The sequence below is a fragment of the Rhyacophila brunnea genome, unplaced genomic scaffold (genome assembly GCF_057557595.1).
Source record: "Rhyacophila brunnea isolate RB1 unplaced genomic scaffold, BYU_Rbru_1.0 scaffold_10, whole genome shotgun sequence".
Taxonomy (NCBI): Eukaryota; Metazoa; Arthropoda; class Insecta; order Trichoptera; family Rhyacophilidae; genus Rhyacophila; species Rhyacophila brunnea.
Window position 1 is genome coordinate 16419072 of NW_028232752.1, and position 20746 is coordinate 16439817.

At 34.7% G+C, this 20746-nt stretch overlaps 1 protein-coding gene and 1 long non-coding RNA gene across 3 annotated transcripts in view; one reads left to right on the forward strand and one right to left on the reverse strand.

Moving 5' to 3' along the window:
- Positions 1-20746, forward strand: part of LOC147078937 (uncharacterized) — a 286232-nt gene that overhangs the window by 262772 nt on the left and 2714 nt on the right. The window contains exons 4-8 of the mRNA XM_085951493.1: positions 964-1154; positions 4789-4983; positions 8222-8476; positions 11607-11800; positions 16908-17116. Of these exons, the coding sequence (XP_085807619.1) occupies positions 964-1154; positions 4789-4983; positions 8222-8476; positions 11607-11800; positions 16908-17116 (1044 nt within the window). The remainder of the gene's footprint in view (positions 1-963; positions 1155-4788; positions 4984-8221; positions 8477-11606; positions 11801-16907; positions 17117-20746) is intronic.
- Positions 12096-13834, reverse strand: LOC147078939 (uncharacterized). Of its 2 annotated transcripts, XR_015070845.1 has the most exons (3): positions 13734-13834; positions 13352-13423; positions 12096-12918 (listed from the first exon to the last, which is right to left on the reverse strand). It is a non-coding gene; the product is annotated as an uncharacterized LOC147078939 (long non-coding RNA). The 2 variants fall into 2 exon arrangements; XR_015070844.1 differs by lacking the exon at positions 13734-13834 and having other exon boundaries at positions 13352-13647.

Below are 20746 nucleotides of genomic sequence, written 5' to 3' on the forward strand. Positions count from 1 at the left end.
ACCAAGTTGATTAAATCGAATTCAAAGTTGAATGTGAGCTTGTAAATGTTAAATAACTATTTTCAACATTCTTTGATTTATTTATTAATTAATTTTATTTTGAAATAAAATGTTTATAATTTTTCACATAAAGTAACATTATTTAACTCTCTTTCCTTGAATAAATCTGTTTGAATAAAAGGTTCGGTACCGTTCGGTTATGAGGAATACAGCGGAAAACACATTTTGAAAATAGCTGATATACTGGATTATTTGTTAGGTTAACCTAACCTAACCTACCCTACCCTAACCTAACCCAACCTAACCTAACCTAACCTAAACTAACCCGAACTAACAAATAATATAGTATATCGGGTATTTTCAAAATGTGTTTTCTGCTGTATTCCTTATAACCGAATTGTACCAAAGGTTCTATTTCGGGTTCAGTTCCCGTCTTTTAATTAAAAAAAAAAGAAATATGCTAACCATCTACATTCTACCTAGTTATAGGTCGTGCCCTGAAACCTGTACGTATGCATTTCGCCGTATCAAACATCACCTTGAAATGTTGTATCGGAAATATTTGCCGTATATTAAAGATCGTCCAACCTCTTTGCGTCGTATAGTACTGACATAAAATTCATGTCTAAATAAAACACGGTTCTTGTCAGTTTACACTTTGCAGGAAGCCAGCAGCAAACAAATTTTGAATATAGTCGATATATTAGATTGTTTGTTAGGTTAGGTTTTCATTCTTGAATTCATGAATTTTGCCAACTGTGAAAATTGAATTAATGTTCATATTGAATCTAATAAAATTGGAGACCGTATAGTATACGGTCATGTCTTTCAGATAAGAAATCTCACGGCGAACTCTGCCATGGTGAAATGTTTTCATACAATTTACATGTAACCGTTATAGTGAATGTATAATGGAAATTATTATTGTATTTTATTAATGTTTCAATATTTCTTTTCTTATAGATGAAGGTTGCCCACTTGAATCCGGCGGAACCCCTCCTCGAGTGCCGCGAAGAACCGCTTCCCCCACTCCACCGCACACCCCTCTTTCTCCGATGTCCCCACACTCACCACTGTCTCCTCTTCAAGCCAGGGACCCTGACGACGATATTGACAGAATGGTTGCTATGCATCACAATAGGAGTGGTCTTCAGGTTTGTCCTAATTTTACAATATTATTTTGTCATACCTGCTTTTAAACGCAGGATATGGGTACTAGGGACTCTATGGATATATACCTACCTGTTATTTTTTATCATATGAGATGGCAGTGGCGAAGAGTGGAGGTAGGCTATTAAGATCCACCATAAATAGTGCACATTAAAATTTGTCGGTCATGCGTATTTGTTTTTATTAGACTACAATTATTATTATTCACAGATGGTGTTACTTAGTTTTTAAAATTCAATTAACCCCTTCAAAAACCAAGCCATAATAGATAATAGTCACAAAATAGTCGTCTATCTATAAAATATCTAAAATTTTGCAATTAAATCATACATAACATACTTTATTGATAGAATAATATTTTTTATCTAGTATAGTTTGGTCGAGGCAGGGTTTAATGAATTAAAAAAATGAACCAAAAATATGTGTGATGGTATTCTAAATCCAACGAAAACATATACTTAAGTATGAATGAAAAAGTTTGTAGAATTTTGTCGTATCACCCAAAATATACCAAAACTAGGTTTGGTTTAGGCATGGTTTAATTGATTTTTCCACACCAACTGTAAATTGTAGTCTTAGTTCAATAAAAACATATACGTAAGACTAATAAAGTTTAATGTGCACTATTTATAGCGGATATTAACAGCCTACCTCCGCCCTTCGCTACTGTGAGATGGAGTAAGTATTTGGATTATAGCAGATTTGCAAAATTTTTTAGCAGAAACGAGATTAGCTGGTAGCCATTTGCTCAAATGCTAAATGCTCTATGCTAAATTGAACCTTGCATAATGAAGTGGAGAATATCAGAATTAGCTTTGGATTCAAACACAATAATTATGTTAATTGAAAAAATCTAGTTTATTTTTTATACAGCTGGGAATTGAATCCAGGACTTCCACTATATAGGTTTGATTTTATCGCTGTGCTCATGGAGACGCTTTTACAACGGTTGATGTTACCTTGTGCATTGTGTCATGGTACATTGCCACTTTTGGCTTGGGCAAACCTGCGTTATCATGATAATTTGCTGAAAACCACTCCATACTAATCATACTGTAAACCATCTAATATTAAGACGCCAACCAATGAATGGCCCCAAATGCTTTAAGAACTGTCATAAATTGTGTATGCATCAAATCTATATGAATTTATCTAATTGTCTATCCTATATGGTAAATTAATGTATATAACTACATATTTTAAATTTCTTTTAACATAATATCGTCACTGTTCTGGCAGAAGACACTGATTCGAAAAAATGACATATTGAGTTAGTACCAAAATGTTCCTTATTTCAAACTTTACCGTCTGGAAACCTTCTTAATAAATAAACAGTCTTTATTTTAAAGTCATCCTTTTTACGATTACTTAATAAACTCACATGATAGACCATTTCAAATATTTTAACAACTTCAAAGTCAAATTACTCAAAACTAGTATTCTCCAGTTAGTGTGTTCTGCCAGAACAGAGACGATATATGGACAAATGTAAAGAATAAAAACAATGTTGTCAAACTACGTTGTCAAAGAATGGTAATGAATGTACCAAGTGAGTTGAATAGAACTTATTTTAAGAAATTACAGTACACCGTTCATCTAAATTTACCGTCACATAAGTGGACTAGGTATATCAATATCTGAAACATATTGATTGGACACAGTTATTGTCTTTTCAATTGACAAAGAAATGAGAAATTTGAAATTAAATGTGAGAAAGCTTAGTCTAAGTAGTAACTAGCAATTTAAATTCAATAATTAATGTTGTGTACACACTAGGGTTGGCAACATCATTCGTCACCTCAATACTACAACTAGATAACTCTGATTTGGTCATTGTTGGGAAAATTAAATTTAAACTTTACTTGATATAAATATAGGGCCGTATACGTATGTGATCACCAAATTCTTTATAAGCTATTTAACCGATTTTCCACCATATAGCGTATAGCACTGTTTGTGACGTTAGCAATCTGACGTCACACGTCATTCAAAATGGCTGCTTCATCTGTCACTTTCAAATGTCATTTTAATAATGCATTCATTACAACAAATGTTTGCTTGAGGCCCTTGTTCATTTGCGTACTTTAGAAACAGTTCCTAGTCGTGCTGTTTACAAAATATGTATAATTTTGATCCATAGTCTATAGTCTAGATAGTAGGTAACTGATACAATGCTCTCGTATTTCGCTTACAAAACACAGTATTTCTCATGGAGAGATAAGATGGATTTATGTAAGATTACGATAAAATACCTCCGCTAAACGACCGCAAAGATAGGTACCTACTTCTGTATCTGGCATTAAAATATGCAATTGGAAGAATTGGAAGCATTCTGCATTCTTCAAAATATTATGGTACCTACCTACCTAGTTTATTGTAATATAACTGTAATAAACAAGGCAAAACTCTCAAATACACTGGTAACATCAATAGTGTCATACGGTGATTGGTAAATGATAATATTATACAGAGATCATTACATATTATTATCTAAATCCATTTTCATTTCTGTCATTTATTATTATTCCGTTTTGACATCTCATAATAGAAGTGATTGAAGTGAAGTTAGTCATAATATAACTGTATGTATTGCCGCCAAATGGAAATGTTTACTGGGAATACTGTATCCTTTCGTACAGTAGAATTATAAAATAAATGTGATAAAATAACTGATAAATTATTTAAAGTTCATAATAATTATTCATTTATAATTATTAAATTTATATGGAACCGTTCGCACACTTTCAGACACATTTACAATTTCAAAATTTTAAATTAACGGTCGGGGAATGAAATTTTATAAGTTTGCCATTATATGGATGCCATGACACATTATGATGTCGCTAAACAACGGATTACATTTGCAATCATGCATACAAATGAGCAGTATTTAGCCTATAAAGTATTTGGGAATTTCATGCATACGACCCCTAGCTATAATTATTATTTAAAATAAAAATGGTAAATTGTACTTGTCTAATTGGGAATAATTAAATAATGTTCATTTTTATTTAATGCCTTTATGGTTTAAAAGGTATCTAATACTTTCAAACACAAAATTAATGTAGTTCCCATTAACTTCTGACTAACATAGTTTTATCATTTTGTAGAGAAGAAAATGTAAAATGATGTTCAATAGCTATCTCAAAAACTGTGAAAATCAAATTATCTAGTATTGAGGTGACAATATATTTTATTATAAAATAAATTATGATAATTGTAATAAATATTTTATGAGGTTGACAACTTTTTATCTGATGTTGTTAATTAATATGGAAAAAGATAACTGAGTAACAAGTACATCATATTTATTGAATTTTATTGCGGGGTGCTTCTGACTTTAGGCCGATGTTACTAAAAGTAGGTATCGCACCCTTCTATTGTGATATGACAGTCAAAAACCAAAAGAAAACGCTGACAAACACCAACACATGTTTACTACGCCACTAACATGTACATTCACAAGTGACAAGACGTGTCCATTTATGCCACCATTCTAGTTCAACATGTCTAATGATAAAGTACTAATTTTGGTATTTAAGTTGTGTTAGTAATAGATCGTTCTGAAAATGGTGAACGCCAGTTCAAGTACTAAATAAAAATGTTTTCCTGTTTCAGACTCGCTCTGAATCAATGGCCAGCGTATACTCCGGAGCCGGTGATGGAAATTATGGAACCGTGACAGTCAAAGGTCAAGTCGAGTTTGGTCTTCTCTACAACTACAAGATGGGAGCTCTCGAGATCAATGTGAAACAGTGTCGGGACTTGGCACCGGTTGATGCCAAACGACAGAGATCGGATCCTTATGTTAAGGTAAGCAATGCTTGATTAATTATTCTCCTACAAACACCTCCCATGAATGGCAACCATAGCAAATTGATTGCATTAGGTAAGCATTTATTTTGTCTAAATATATACTTAATTTATTTATATAAGAAATAAGAGACCTACTACCTACTATAAAATAAATAACAGTTCTCTGCTGTGTCTATTGTTTAGTGCTTGCACTAGACTGCGAAAATTTTAACTTGAAGTGTCATGGCCGGCGCTGCAATATATTATGAAAGGATTGTGAGTATTAGGAGACTTTTCCCCTACTTTATAATATATCGAATATAATACCGAATACAATACCAGAAGACAGGGATATTTTTAGTTATATGGTAGCATTGAAATCAAAGAATATCTACCTGTCATTGCAGCGACTTTATCATAGACCTTATTTATAAGCCCAGTGAGCTCATTTTGTTTTTTTCTTCTTCGTAGTAGGTTAATAACACGATTTATAATCCTCCTGCTATCACTTTTCAACACTAATTTTGCATTATTAACACATTTAAACGGTATATATGAACTTGCAGCACGCACAAATAACGAACGTGAAATGATTGTAAGGCGACGGGAACGAAGAGGAAAGGGCTAAGGATGATTGTAGTTCTCGAAACGACCACGCTTCATTTTACTTCTATATACTGCCCCGCTAAGTAAAAAGACAGTGTTTTTGGTTTTAGTGAAATGAGAACCCATGTTTTAAACTACACTTTCTCTTAAGTATATTATATAAAATTATTCGATTAAATTTTTAAATATACACTGTCTATTATTAGCAGGGCAGTATAGCATGGTCACCTCTAGTATTCATACCAAATTTGGTGCCCAAAACTCAATGGTCTTATTTCACAACTGTCAAAATTCAAATGTACCTACTGTTACATTCCCAAATGGTCCCCATTTGGGGATGTCTCTGTGAATCTGGAGAGGCCCAAATCGGTAGCAAATCGACAAATAGTAAGGGTTGATTACGATAATAAATAATAATAAAGCCGGCAATGCTGTAAATTGCGGCCGTTTAAAAATATCTGCAATGTCGCAATTGTCGCCGTTTTCGACAACGCTTCTCTCGCTGGGACGCGGCAGACGGCCAGACAGTAAACATTGTTAACTCGCGCTCCGCATAAAATAAATTTAAAAAAATGTAACCATTAGTGTATATTAACCCAAATAAAACTCGTTGTTTCTGATCACAATTCTGGTGTGTTATTTGTCCACCTCCAAGTCCCGAATAAAGACGAAAACCATAAAAGAATAAAAGTGACAGCGTGTTTTCACAACCCGAAAATGGAGGGAAATGACACTACCTAATATTGATTTTGACAGCTTTGAAATAGGCCCACTGAGGTTTGCACCAAGCTTTGTGTTCAGTCTGTATATTATTGATGGATTTCACTATGGACATTTGAGTTGTAGGTGAAGCTATACTATATTGGCATGAAGGGATATTAATTGTATGTTTCTATCAGTCTTTTTATTCAACATTGAATTTGCTTGTTTTTATCATAAATGTCATGCTATAAGAAAGTCTCGTATTAATATTAGGCTATATAAGTATTAGAAATCATATTATTATGATCACAACCAGAGAATCTTTAATATAAATAAAATGTCAAATTACAGTCAAAATGTTTTTCTGCTCTTTCTGTTGCAGTTTATTAAAGTTTCTTGATCAATGACATCGAATAATGAAATTTTAAAACAAAAGAACTTCTACACAATATAGAATTTATAATATAAATAGGGATGCTGTACAGTTCTTCCGTTCTCTGTCGGCAATTTATAAATCAGAAGAACTCAATTCCACTGGAAGTACACTAAATATTATGATTGTCAATCGAGGGTTGTTCTTATTACCGTCTCTAAACTCTCCAGGAAGCTGCAAAGTATCCACGAATCTTTTTGTTGTCGTAGTATTTTACCTGTTATGATTTCCTTTAACTTTTTATATGCCTCATGATATTTTTATGGCAGTATTTGACAGGCCGCGGATTCTTAACGACACACGTTGAATGTAGAGCGAAGCTCTTACTATAATCGCTGTAATATTATTAATTTGTGGCTTAGTATTTCATAATTATTCAAACAGATGTCACTATGTGATTAATTTTTTATATTATACAAATCAATCGACAGTGGCTAGTAATTTGAGTTTAAAGTCAGACGAGATTTGTATGTGCGACCTGTCGATCACGGCCTCATAGAGCGAGAAAACTTGCTGAAAGCATATAACCGGTTAACGAAAGTAATGTGACCGAAGCACTAAAGAATCTCTTGTATAGCCCACAAGATAGATCTTGTATAGTCAAACATATGACAAGATTAAAATACAGACATGTCAATGTTGGATCAGAGTATAAGGTTTGGAGCTTAAAGCGGGAACCACATTGATGTGCATGTCGTGGACTATCACGTGAACTCACGGTAATAAAAATGTCTATGGTTTTGTCATTTTGCAGAATATTTTGAACGTGCACCATCTCGTAAATTCACTGAATAATGACACTGATGAAGACTGCCTACTATAATGTATTAGTAATTTGAATTATTTTTAAATATTCATGCTAATTTCATTAATTTTAACAGTTTCTACGTGTGCGTACGTTAAAATACATGCGGTATGACATTCATAGATAATAAAACACAACCTATGGATACAAGACAACATTCTCATAGAAAATACATAGTGCCAACTGCTAAAAACAAAAAAGAACGTCAGTTTTACAGTTTGAACAGACTTTGTGACAGACGAAAAGTGTTGGCATGTGGAATATGATAAAAACGTTCAATTGTCGTTCATTGAATCATGCAGGTGCCGATGCAGTGCAGTTCAACGTGAAGTGCGCTCATTCTTTTAATGATTACGGCAGATTTTGCCAACTAACAATGTTCGTTTAAAGGTTCAAAGTGTGCTACGGGATGGGAGCATCAGTCTGATAACATTTTAAACACCAAGAACAACGACATTACACACTTTTTTTCCTGTAGCGGCAGCTTGTGACAGCAGGCGACAAGCACCGTGATATGCACCTCAATGTGGGTGGCCCTTAAGATTCTCTACTTTTGGAGAAGGACTTTACAGATCTCATAGACAGCACAATGTGGCAATTAAACTTAATGATAACCTAATGATAACTGTCATTTATATAGTCATGAATTTTTTCATAATTGAAAATGTTTCTTTTACCAGTAAATTAACCAATTTCTTATACATTTCCAGGTCTACCTTCTGCCTGATAAGTCCAAGAGCGGCAAACGCAAGACAAAAGTACGGAAGCACACTCTACGGCCTGTGTTTGACGAGACTCTCCGCTTTGTCCAACCTCTGAATGGACTGGGCGGCCGATCGGTGTGGCTGAGTGTGTGGCATGCGGACATGTTTGGCAGGAACGACTTCCTCGGCGAAGTGATCCTTTCTCTCGAAGATAAGGTCTTCGATGATCCCACTCCCAAGTGGTATAACTTGCAAGAAAGGGTAAGTCAATTCAAAAGACGAGTACATATATGAAATCGTATGATAGTTATTTATATGGAAGGTTGAATGGTATAATCAGGGTGTCTCAAGAATGCAGCTAAAATTGTTAAGAGTCAGTCATACACAAAAATTATTTTTTTATTATTTTTCTATTCAATAGTGAATATACATAAGGTTAGAAACGTTACATTCTTTATTATTGAACAAAGGAGGATTTTTCTAATATGTCTTTGTATATCTGCATTTCTACTAGTAAGGCGTCAATTACATTGAGCTACTTTACGAGCTGCTTGTTGGCGAATTTACAATCTGCCTGTAAAATCGCCCAGTGTCATCATTGAACAAGCTAATAAGCAGATTGTAAACAATCTACCGAGAAAAGTTGAAAGCCGGTCAACTTTATACGCTACACGCCGGCGTGTGGGCCCTACTGCATCTGCGCAGTAGCAACCTCCCGGTAAAAAAACCAACTACGTTCTGTCAAAATAGTTGCTGGCTTGTAGCTTCTCAGCGAATGGAAAGTTTTTTGTGTCATCATCACAATCGCAGTAGTTGAATCGCCCACTATTAAATTCGCCAACAAACAGCTCGTAAAATAGCTCAATGTAATTGACGCTTTTAGGATGATTGTTGTGTAGCCTAGTCCTGTCCATAAACATCAATGTTTTTCATCTACATGGAGATAATTATGCATATCAGAACATACTTAATACTCGAAAATAATATATGTAAATGTTCACAAACATTGATACAACTTTCGAACAATTTGTATAGGTACATATTATACAATGTTCATTTGTTTACCGAACTGATCTATTTTGGTCTGGACTAAGAATAAAAATAAATTAATAATACACACCTTTTTGCGACCTGTCGCCTTTCGACATTTTCAGGCACTATGCACACTCACTAAAGGTAAATGCACAATGGCAACGAATACTGAGTTAATTCTCGCTTATCCCTTGTCTGTATAATAATTGTTGGAGGTGCTTGGCGTGCTGGTTGCAGGAGAAAAAAGGCCATGTCCCGATTTGAGCTGGAGCACCATTGGAAGAAGTAGAAACTTGTTGGGCAAATAAAAGCGGTTTAGTGTTTTGCCGTCTTGCAATTCTATGCTTTAATTAATTGTGTCGCTGAGTTTCAAAATCCGCTCTAACACGTTTTCATTATGTTAAGAAAATCAACAAAAACTTTTTGAACTAAAAAGGTTCTTGAATGTTTCAGTCTTAGACTATAGATACATCTAGACGCCACCTGTTGCATTGCTAAATGAAGCCGCGTGCCTTGCGTTTGGTTTGTGGGCGAGCGAACGCATTCGTCTGCAAATGTTCGAGACCATAGACCATTTCGCTAGTGCTCGCCCAAAGTGCTCGCACTAGACGCTCAGAATTAAAATATAATTTTCTATTTTTTTACGTTTCCCAGTATTTTTAAGCGGTCAAAATGCAACCATTAGGTAAAGATATCCATAATTTAAGTTATTTTAAAGAAACACTAGGTCACTGATATTAAAATATATAATAAAATACAAATAAATTATCACGAACATGTATCAACTTACCTATGAAACGTAATACCATCTTCTTGCTTATCAGTGCGGCTACCACATTTTAAGACAACACACAGAACCATCTTTTCTACTTAATTAACTAAAAATATTTACCATTGACTTTATGTTTAACACAAAAAATATCAATTTTAGCAACTCGAGCTCGCAAGTTATCGAGGCTATGTGAAGCGTTTCGCCCCGATTTGATGGCGATACTTTTGGAAACTAGCTCACATATATGTAGACCTTTTATCTTACTCTAGCGCGTGTCGCAGAGATTGTAAGGATGCCGAATACTTTCTCACTCGCACTCATGCATCGTTTTTGTTCAGGCCTTGGTTTCAGTAGTGTTATAGCGGGATTTGATAGACACATTGATTTTGTTTCATAAATAACAGTTAATCGTAGTGGCTTTTGAAAGAGGCGATAAAATTTTCATGCAGAGATTTTAATAACGAATGCAATGATATATATATCTTAATTATTTCAAAAAAGTGTTATAGCGGGTTTTGAAACTCAGCGACACAATTATTGAAGGAATAATTTTTTATGGAATCGTGAAAGTTTATTTCAGATAAAACGATGAGAAATATATATCGTCTTCATTGCGTAAGCAGTTTTTTTAAATTATCAAAATTTTATGAAAATTTTTCTACTGTAATGCCAAGTACCCACTCACGTTCTTGATCGATGGATTTACGCTCAGTTGAACATGTTGACTTGGAAGCATGCTCATCGTTGTGTCCACACGCCCGAGCAGTTCGACACAAGACGCTCAGTCAAAGCGCTACACGTTGAGATATGCTCAAGCGAATTTCTGTTGAACATCGAGCAAGAATTATGGACCTAGAATCTTTTTCGCATCGAGCCATTTGCTCGATGTCAAACAAAACAGCTTCGAGCGAGATAGTACACACGTTGAGACATGTCGGAATGAGCGTAAAACCATCGAGCAAGAACGTGCGTGAGTACTTAAGCTAAGATTGATGAAGTTTTCGCACTGCTAAGAAACTCTCCACCCCTTTAACCTTAGTTAGAGGGGTACGTAATAATATTTGATATGAATCAACAATAATAAATAAATTAATAAAATGTTTCATAATGGTAAGTGTAGCCTGGTACGATCCAGCATTTCATGGCTTAACCTTTTCTATGCCTCACGATATTACTACGGCAGTATCTGACAGGCCGCAGATTTTGACACATGTTGAATGTAGAGCGAAGCTCTTACTAAAATCGCTGTAATACCGATAATTTGTGACTTAGTATTTCATAATTATTAAAACAGATGTCACTGTGTGTTTAATATTTTAGATTATGCAAATCAATCGACAGTGGCTAGTAATTTTAGTTTAAAGTTGAACGAGATAACTTGCAAAATTTGTATGTGCGGCCTGTCTCTATCACGGCCTCATAAAGTGAGATAATTCGCTGTAGGCATAGAACCGGTAAAGAACCAAACTGTTCCGAGTAACAGATGATATGGCAAAGATTGTCCGTATGGTAGCCGACCTCCGCTAGGGATGGCACGATAAGAAGAAGATATGATAATTAGTTAATCTTTACTATCATTAATTTCAGACGGAGCAATTTGAAGAGCAGCAAGGCAGCAAGGGAGATCTCATCGTCGGGTTGAAGTTTGAAATCCCCGAACACGCAAACATGTCGTCCGCCCAAAGCAACAGAGTCAAAGGAACTTTGCATGTCCTCGTCAAGGAAGCCAAGAATCTCTGCGCTACCAAACCTAACGGGCAGAGTGACGTCTTTTGTAAAAGGTATACAGTTTTACCAAATATATCTTCATAAATAGTAAATATATTCCAGATCTGTGTTGGTATTGCCTCCATATATAATAATTATGTATCGTAATAGATTTTTGAGTTGCAAAGGCTATTCTCAAGAGATAATGTATTGAAGTTTGTATACTGTTAACACTTTCAGCCCCGGCAGGTTTTTATAAAGTTTACCCCTATTCCCGGACAAATTTGAGTGAAATTGGTTTTTTCTAGTAAATGATATAATCTTGGTTTATTGGCTTATTTGTGGGAATATTTAAATAAAACTTTCAGGAACAATCAAAAACAGTTTAATAATTACGAATAGTGTGATATTTCTGCCAGCAGATGCCTTTGTGAAGAGGAACATCACACTCTTTACACACGTACCGAGTCTCGCCCCTTTTTTTTATCTTTGGCACATACCTTGCATAGCCTTGTTGGATATGCTTTTTCCGCGTCACTAGAATCGCCTGTAAGGTATGTCTGGACATGTCTCCAGATAATCTTACAGGCGAATCTAGCGTCACATGACGCCTCAGAGCCGGAGAAGACGAGACATCGGTACCAATAGACATTAAAGAAATTGAATACTCTACTAAAAAATCTTTAAATTCTAACTTACGACTAGGGTTACATTTTTCAATAATCAATGAACTGATTGAACGTCAACATTCACTTTTACACTTGGGTCAGCAGTAAACGGTCCAGGTGCTGGAGTGTAGTCTTCTGTTGACCACGGTTCAGTAACACTGGCACTAAACCTCGCATGTCCTCCTCGGCTGCCTCTGGGACGACCGCTTCTACTTCCTCTTCCACGCCGTCGACCCGCTCGACCTCTGGTTTCTGTCCGAGATGGGCCAGGGAGTAGGTCCTCGGACGTGTCGACTCCTGACACCATACTGGTTTCATCTAGCACCTCTGCAATGCGGTCAATGAAACCGTTGAAGTCGTCCTTAAAGTTGCTCGAGTGGCCGGCGGTGAAATCGGTGATGTCTGCGACATCGGTGGTGGCATCCAGTAGAACATCTCAATCAGAGTCATATAATAACTTGAATGCATAATCCTGCTCAGAGTCGTCTGTTCCAAAGGCCTCTATTTCAATGAGTGATAATAGGCTGGAATCAAAACAAAATTCCACATTAGTAAACAGAATTTAATTCTTGGGAAACATGTAGCTTTATAAATTATTACCTTGTGACGTATATAATGTGGCAAATCGGTTGGTTTGCATTAGTTGTAAACAACAAAAAAATCGCCATTAGTACTTAAACGAATTTTGAATGTTGGGAAAACACGTGGAATTAACTAAATACTCGTTCAAACACATATAATTATATAGAATATTTATAATAATTCAATATTCTAGGCTTATAAAGTAATATATTGACACATTATCAAGTATTTGGCAAATAATGCGAACATTCAAACTTTGCATTCGGAAATTTTGACAGTAAAGTATCGTGTACGAATAAACACGTAAAATTAATTTAAATTGCTAGAAACCATCAATAAACATATAAAATATCATAAATAAATTATTTATCTTACCTTATTCAATCTTTTTTTTGCTTATTTATGTCATTTTTGTCCTCTGGAGGCAAATCGGTTGGTTTGGAACACCTATGAACAACAACGAAATCGCCATTAGTCAACAAATTTTGAATGTTGGAAAAATACGTGAAATCAACTAAATACTCGTTTAAACACATATAATTATATAGATTATTCATATTAATTCAATATTCTAAGCTTATAAAGTAATAAATCGGCACATTATCAAGGGATTGGTAAATAATGAGAACATTCAAACTTTGCATTCGGAAATTTTGACAGTAAAGTTATGTGAATGAAGAAACATGTAAAATTAATTTATATTGCCAGAAACCATAAATATTTATATAAAATATCATAGATAAATTATTTCTCTTACCTTATTGAATCCTTTTATTGCTTATTACTGTAATTTTCGTCTTCAAAATCAGTACATAATTCGGTAAAGTCACACTAGAGAATGATCAAAAATGGCGTCTCATAATAATAAAATTGTGATTTTTATTTAATAATATCACTGAAGGTAAAACAGATATCGATATTTTATCTATACCAGTCGGTACTGAATTTTATAATCTAACAGGATATGTCAAATGTTTTAGTTGAAAATACATAGATGTCACAGTAAACATATTTATTTAAAAACGCGCAACAAAACGAGGATCCTCGCGCGCGGTACTCAGCGTAATTATTGATATAACGAGGATTCTCGTTTGCGGTACCGAGCGTGTTAAGTGTATGAATGTGAATTCTAAGTGTGTCGAAAAGTGGTCTGTATAGCTGAGAGTAAACGTAGCTCGGAATAAAAGGGGGTTGTTAGTGTACCAAAGATATCAAATCGAATATTGGATTCTGCGGAAATCATGGAATAATAATATAATGGTGACTTCTCTAATTATAAAATCTACATTTCAATATTAGTGGTAAATGACATTTTTGTGTGTCTAGTGCAGGGGTTCCCAACCCCGTGCTCGCGGGCACCATGGCACCCGCGGAACGATTCGTATGTGCCCGCCACTATTCGCCAATTGTTTCCTTCTGTATCAATCCTTTTACTTGCCAAATAAATGTAATGGAAATGGCCGCATGTATTGCAGATTTTGTTCCAGGTAAGACAGAAGAACTAGAGTTAGAAATTTTGGAGCTTAAGAATGATATTTTGCTTAAATCCTTAATATCAGAGGACTTTTGGAATACAGTGGACAGAGAAAAGTTTCCATTTTTGAAAAAAGCGGCATATAAAATTGAATCATTTTTCGGTTCGATATATTTATGCGAATCATTGTTTTCAAACATGAACTTAATAAAATCAAGATATAGATCTCGACTCACTGATGAGCATCTTTATGATTGTTTGCTAACAGGATTATCGTCATACTCTCCTAATTATGAGGCACTGGCCAATGATATGCAATGCCAAAGATCACATTGACATATTGATATTCTATTTTTTTATAAAATGTTTTCATTGTATTTGTGTTTTTTGTTTACTTTGTTTACGTTTTGTAAATACATTTCTCTGTGTGTATGCAATTTGAATAATAGTTTTATTATTTTGAAATATTTTTATATATTATTTATTAATAAATTATGAATATAAGAAAATAAATTATGGGAAAATGAGAAGTTATGGAAGGAGTTTGTCGATTAAAAAAAGGTGGTGCCCGCCACCCTACCGATATTTTAGAATGTGCTCTAGAGTAAAAAAAGGTTGGGAACCCCTGGTCTAGTGTATCTGGTTGGTTTTAATGTCAGTTTCTTCTTTCTATCGTATTTTATTGTCAGATTAGAACAATATGCTCATTTCAGTTAACTGACAATAAATATTTGAACGAGAACATCGGACATAATCACTAAATATCAGATTATGTGAGTCGTTTGGTTTTTAAACATATTTTCATATGATTTTAGAAGTTATAGATCATTATATAAACATCCTGATTATGCCCATTCTCTGAATTTCACTCTTAATATCGTTATAAAAGGCTTTATGGTTACCTTACAATCTTGACAAAAAACCATCCCAACCTATTCAGTATTAGCCAAAAGTGTAGCCAAATCTCTGACCCAGGCTATTTTACCGGATATCATTTCCTAATCAAAAATCTTTGTTAGCTGAATGCCATAACTGCAGTTTTGGAGATTTAAATTAAAAAACTACTTTACATATTACAATGTTTTTCTTAGCTCGTATTCTTATTTGTCCGATACAAATCTTGCGATCGATTTTTAACTAACTTCCCGACTAGCTAGACATTTGAAACTTTTAGAATATATCAGAACACGATGCCAATGCATTTTTTTAATACTTTTAGCCATCTTTAAGTAGAATTGAATTCATTTTCAGTTAGTTCTGTTTTGTATGAAAAGTTATTTCGACACCATTATTGGTTGCTATATATACGTGGGTTACTATGGAAATCAATATAACATGTCGAGTAAGGCTAGTCAAGTCAAGTTTATATGGTTCAACAGAAAATTTATAAACGATGTATATAAAAAGTTCTTTTTATCTTGTAATTATTATATATATATTTGTACTGACTAAAGACTTTAGCTTGATAGCTATTTTGATTGTAACACCGTTGATAGTAGGGTGTAGAGCAGTCAGTCATGGGCAAGTGGACAATAAAATTGAAATACAATATAAATCCATGTGAAACATCTACACAAATGAATAATATGAATCATGCACTACTTGCAACAGATGCATGTTATTTCCCCCCTTATTATGGTTATCAAATCAGTAGGTACTATGTATTTTTAGAATGTTATAGCAGCCATTGTTTATTTTACTACACATGCTATTCTTGAAACACCTTTGTATCCATAACAATGAACAGTTTGGTTTGGTTTATGGTCTGGAGGTGTAATTGGATTGATTATGATTTTTGAGTTGCCCCATCTCCACCCGTCATTTATATGCACCCACGGTTTGTACACGGCCGCTTTCCATGATGCTATAAACGTGTCAAAATGAAAAGATTTTAGTGCTACACTTCCTTGTCCCGAAGCGATGCTGCACGGGACTGATGTAGCAACCATGCACCTTAGTGCTTAAAGAAAGAGTTTTATAAAATAAAAAGATCTTGACTTGCCCTATAAAATGTCCTCTGTACCCGTGTGCCGAAACAGAGGAGTCAGGAGTTGAAAATGATGAATCTAAGGGGGGATCGGAATTATTCCGTCCTCAATGGACTATTTTTTTGAAAACGAAAATAGCAATGTAGTTCCTGTCAATGGAGAACACTATAGAAACATGATTCCGTACTGATTTTTTCTAGCATCTAGATGATTTTGATCAACTTATTCAGAGAAAATTCTGTATAATATAATATATATATTATTTATTAACCCTATATTACTTACCCGATGTTATCATTGGAATTACTTAAGGTTTTTTTTGTCTAATGATATTAATTAAAACTATTCATGAGAGAAAAGATCAACATGATAACTGATAATATTAGGTATCTTCTAACACATTTTCCTGTTGCAAAAACTCTGCACATATTTAAATTGAAATATCTAATATAACATTTATTTGTTTCAGCTACCTTCTTCCAGAGAGGGGCCGCAGTGTGAAGCAAAAGACTCCGGTAGCTCGTAGAACTCTGTCTCCTCGTTGGGAGCACTGCTTCCTCTACCGATCAGTCTCCTTAGCTGACCTACAGCAGAGGGCTTTGGAACTAAGTGTTTGGGACAGGGATAGGTTAAGCTCTAACGATTTCATGGGTGGGGTCAGATTCTCAGTTGGTACAGGTGAGATTTATAATCAATTATTTATAATCAAATATATTATCTTAATTTACTTAAACACTCTTCAGGCATTACGGTTTTATAACTTTACACTTAATTCTCTACAATCAGGCTAGGCTGCTCTGATGACTTTTTAATTATGCCGGTAACTATGTATGTTGTATTTAAGATATGTGAGGTTTTATAGGGAGACGAAGTAAGTCGAAATTCGTTAACGACTTTCAATTATTATACTGTTGTAAATGTGAGGTGACATGGCTCCGTTTATGTGCAGAGCCTGTATTGCAGAGTTATCTTTTTGGGTCTCTTCGAACGCGTATGCCGATATGTGCATGAAAGTAGAGGAATACCGATTGTACATTTAACTCCTGGACTGGGATTTAATTTTAAATACGTATTAGTAAGCAACAACGACGCAAGAACTTCTTTGGGCGAGATTGGTTCACTGTTGGACACCGACCATGGGCGACCGATGGAGTGGTTGATGATATAAGGATGATTGTATGGCTCTACTCCTTGTTGTCGAGGGTCGATCGGTAGTGGAACGTATAGACAAGAGTCTAAGGGCTGCGACATTCTATTTTGATTCGGGCAGTGGTACTATAGGCTACGACGCATGGGGGTTATAAGGTAAAGCAGGGTGACGATTTGTGGTAATTAACAGTAGGTCCAACATTATTTGTTTGCCTGATTGTGGCAGTTTACTGATTGATTTACATTTGGCTGTCTACGATGCACCAATTTATTTTATTTTAAAAATTATGTGGTTTTATGGTCAAAAAACTAAGCAATTTTTTGTGTGATGTTATAGCTCCCTAGCTGTCAGTTTCTATGGAACTGAGGCTGTGTCAGACTTACTAATTAATAGATTCTATTAGACTTTTATATTGATACAGTATTTCGAGAGAGCTTTATGTAGGCATCGTAAGCAATAGTTGGAAAAAAACAAGATATGAATTTTTTAGAGGATATATTAATTATCTCCATACATATTTTTTCCAATTTTCAATTTAGTGTTTGAAGAATTATTGATTAGTTCACCATATGATTTTGTCCATTCATGCAATATGTTGATTTCGGATCTTTTCTATAGCAATCATAAAATTGCCTGAATGATAGTTTCTTAAATTTTTTGGTGCCTACATCTATTGTACCGTAATAATTGTTGTTGATAATAATCTCATAGTCTATGGTCATTTATTATACAGTTGGAACACTGCACTAAAGAATATGAAACTCTTTTGTTCTGTTTTCAAATTTGCATTCTTTTGTTTTTGTATAATATTATTTGTTTTTCTTCTGCTGACACCACAGATAACAGAGGGTATATACAGTAAACTACTGATTATTCTTATGCAGTTATTCCTTGCATGAATTTAATTTTTTAAAATATCGCTCGCTTTTATGTTTACGGGTCCTATAAGTGCCAACGTATCACAATCATATGTTGCGGTAACGTATCTGTTGCACACAAAATAAAAATGTTGGTGATTGGAAAAGCGAAAAAACCAAGATCATTTAAGGGAACAGAAATATGTAAGAAATCTTCCTGATGATTATTACAACCAGAAAGAAGCATGGATGGATATAGAAGGATCTTTGAAGATTGGTTCAAAACTATATGGGATCCAGAATTGAGAGATTATTAGAAAAGTAAGGGGAGGGGTTACCACAGAAAGCAGTACTGTTATTAAATAATGCTCCTTCTCATCCAAATCAAAGCATATTAAAAACGGACGACAGTCTTACAGTTGCAAAATTTTTACCACCTAATGTTACATCTTTAATTCAACCCATGGATCAAGGGTTACACAATATTACCATAATGGTCTTCTTAAAATCCTTTATAACGAAGATGATGATTTTATTAAATTCTGGAAAAAAATCACAATACCGGTTGCGATACATGGAGTATCTCAATCTTGGTTCTAAATAAAGCCAATATCACTCGTTCGGTCGTGAAGGAAAATTCTACCAAATGTAGAAAGTGATTTTTGGGTTTCTATCGAGCCTGAGACAAGTGATAGTATCTGAAATATGTGATCCAAAGGCTGATTATGGCTTTAAAAATGTTGTTGGAGAAAATTTATTGAGGAGTGGTTAGAAAATGATTCATGTGATCCAGGTTTTCAAATAATGAGTGACACGGATATTATTTCCAATCTCATTCAACCAGAAGAAAAAGAGAATGAGGCTGAAAGTGAGGAAGAAGAACTTATTAATTGCATTAGTCACAATACGGCACTAACTTCTGTTGACACTTTATTGGAGTACATTGACCAATGGGAATTCGAATATAACGATATAATAGCTTTTAGGAAAATTCGAACTTATGTTAGAAAATCATTAAAAGATTCCTGCGAACAAACCAAAATCACAGAATTTCTTAATAGATAATGAGTATAATGATTTAAAATAATTGTCTGCTTTAGAAATATATATGTAATATTATGTAGTATTTCAAAGAGAAAAAACCATATTTCATATTATCCGTGCCGTCTCTCCCCAGCATTAGCCCGGATAATCGGGAGTCTACTGTATAATTATATTAGATTCGTAAGTTCCATACAAGAGGATGCCCGTACAAGTGGCGCCGCGCCGCGCCATCTCTTGGAGTGAAAATGCATTTTTACTGCCTATGTGAGCCCTAGAACTCAAAAAGTATTCATAATTATAAAATCGAAATTGTGGCAACAATAAATAAGAGACAATCTGTTTTTTAGAGATGTAGAACTTTAATAAAACACCTAAAAATTGTGGTAATGGACATGTTATTGGCTTTATTCGAAAGATAATTTTATGCCATTGTCGCGGCTGGCTCGGAGAAAGCGCAATCTGGAAGTCTAATTTTCGACCACTTTTTCGAGCAGCTGGGGCCGTATATCGGCAATAACGCGGTGAATGTTGGCTTACAAGTCGTGTATCGTCTCTGGTTTATCGGCGTAGACTAATGATTTCACATATCCCCACAGAAAATAATCTAACGTTGTCAAATCACATGATTTTGGAGGCCAATTCACAGGTCCATAACGTGAAAATATACATTCATCGAATGTTTTCTTCAATAAATTGATTGTGGCGGGCGCTGTGTGGCATGTTGCGCCGTCTTGTTGAAACCACAGCTCTTTCACATTAATGCTATTCAATTGGTAACGAAAAAGTTAGTAATCATGAATCTATAGCGCTCTCCATTACCTGTATTGTTCTGGCCGGCATCATTTTTGAAGAAATACGGACCGATGATTCCACCAGCACACACCAGTTCAAGCACACCAAACAGTGACTTTTTCTGTATATAACGGAGTCTTAATAATGGCTTGTGGATTTTCTTCACTCCAAATGCTGCAATTTTGATTATTGACGTAGCCATTCAACCAAAAATGAGCCCCAAGATGGACGATTATGTCGACCGTACAATGGACGTAGTCCACGGTATGTTTCGCGAACTGAACCATGATTTTAGAAATAGATTTGTACAATTTGCACGTTCTGGCGTAAGTCTATTCATGGTAAAATGGCAAACCAAATCGACCACAAACCAGCTGTCAGCTGTCAAATAGGCTGTCGCTGGAAAAAGTTTTGCCAATTTGAAAATCAAACCTCTAAAAAAAAACACCCGTTATAAGTAGATAC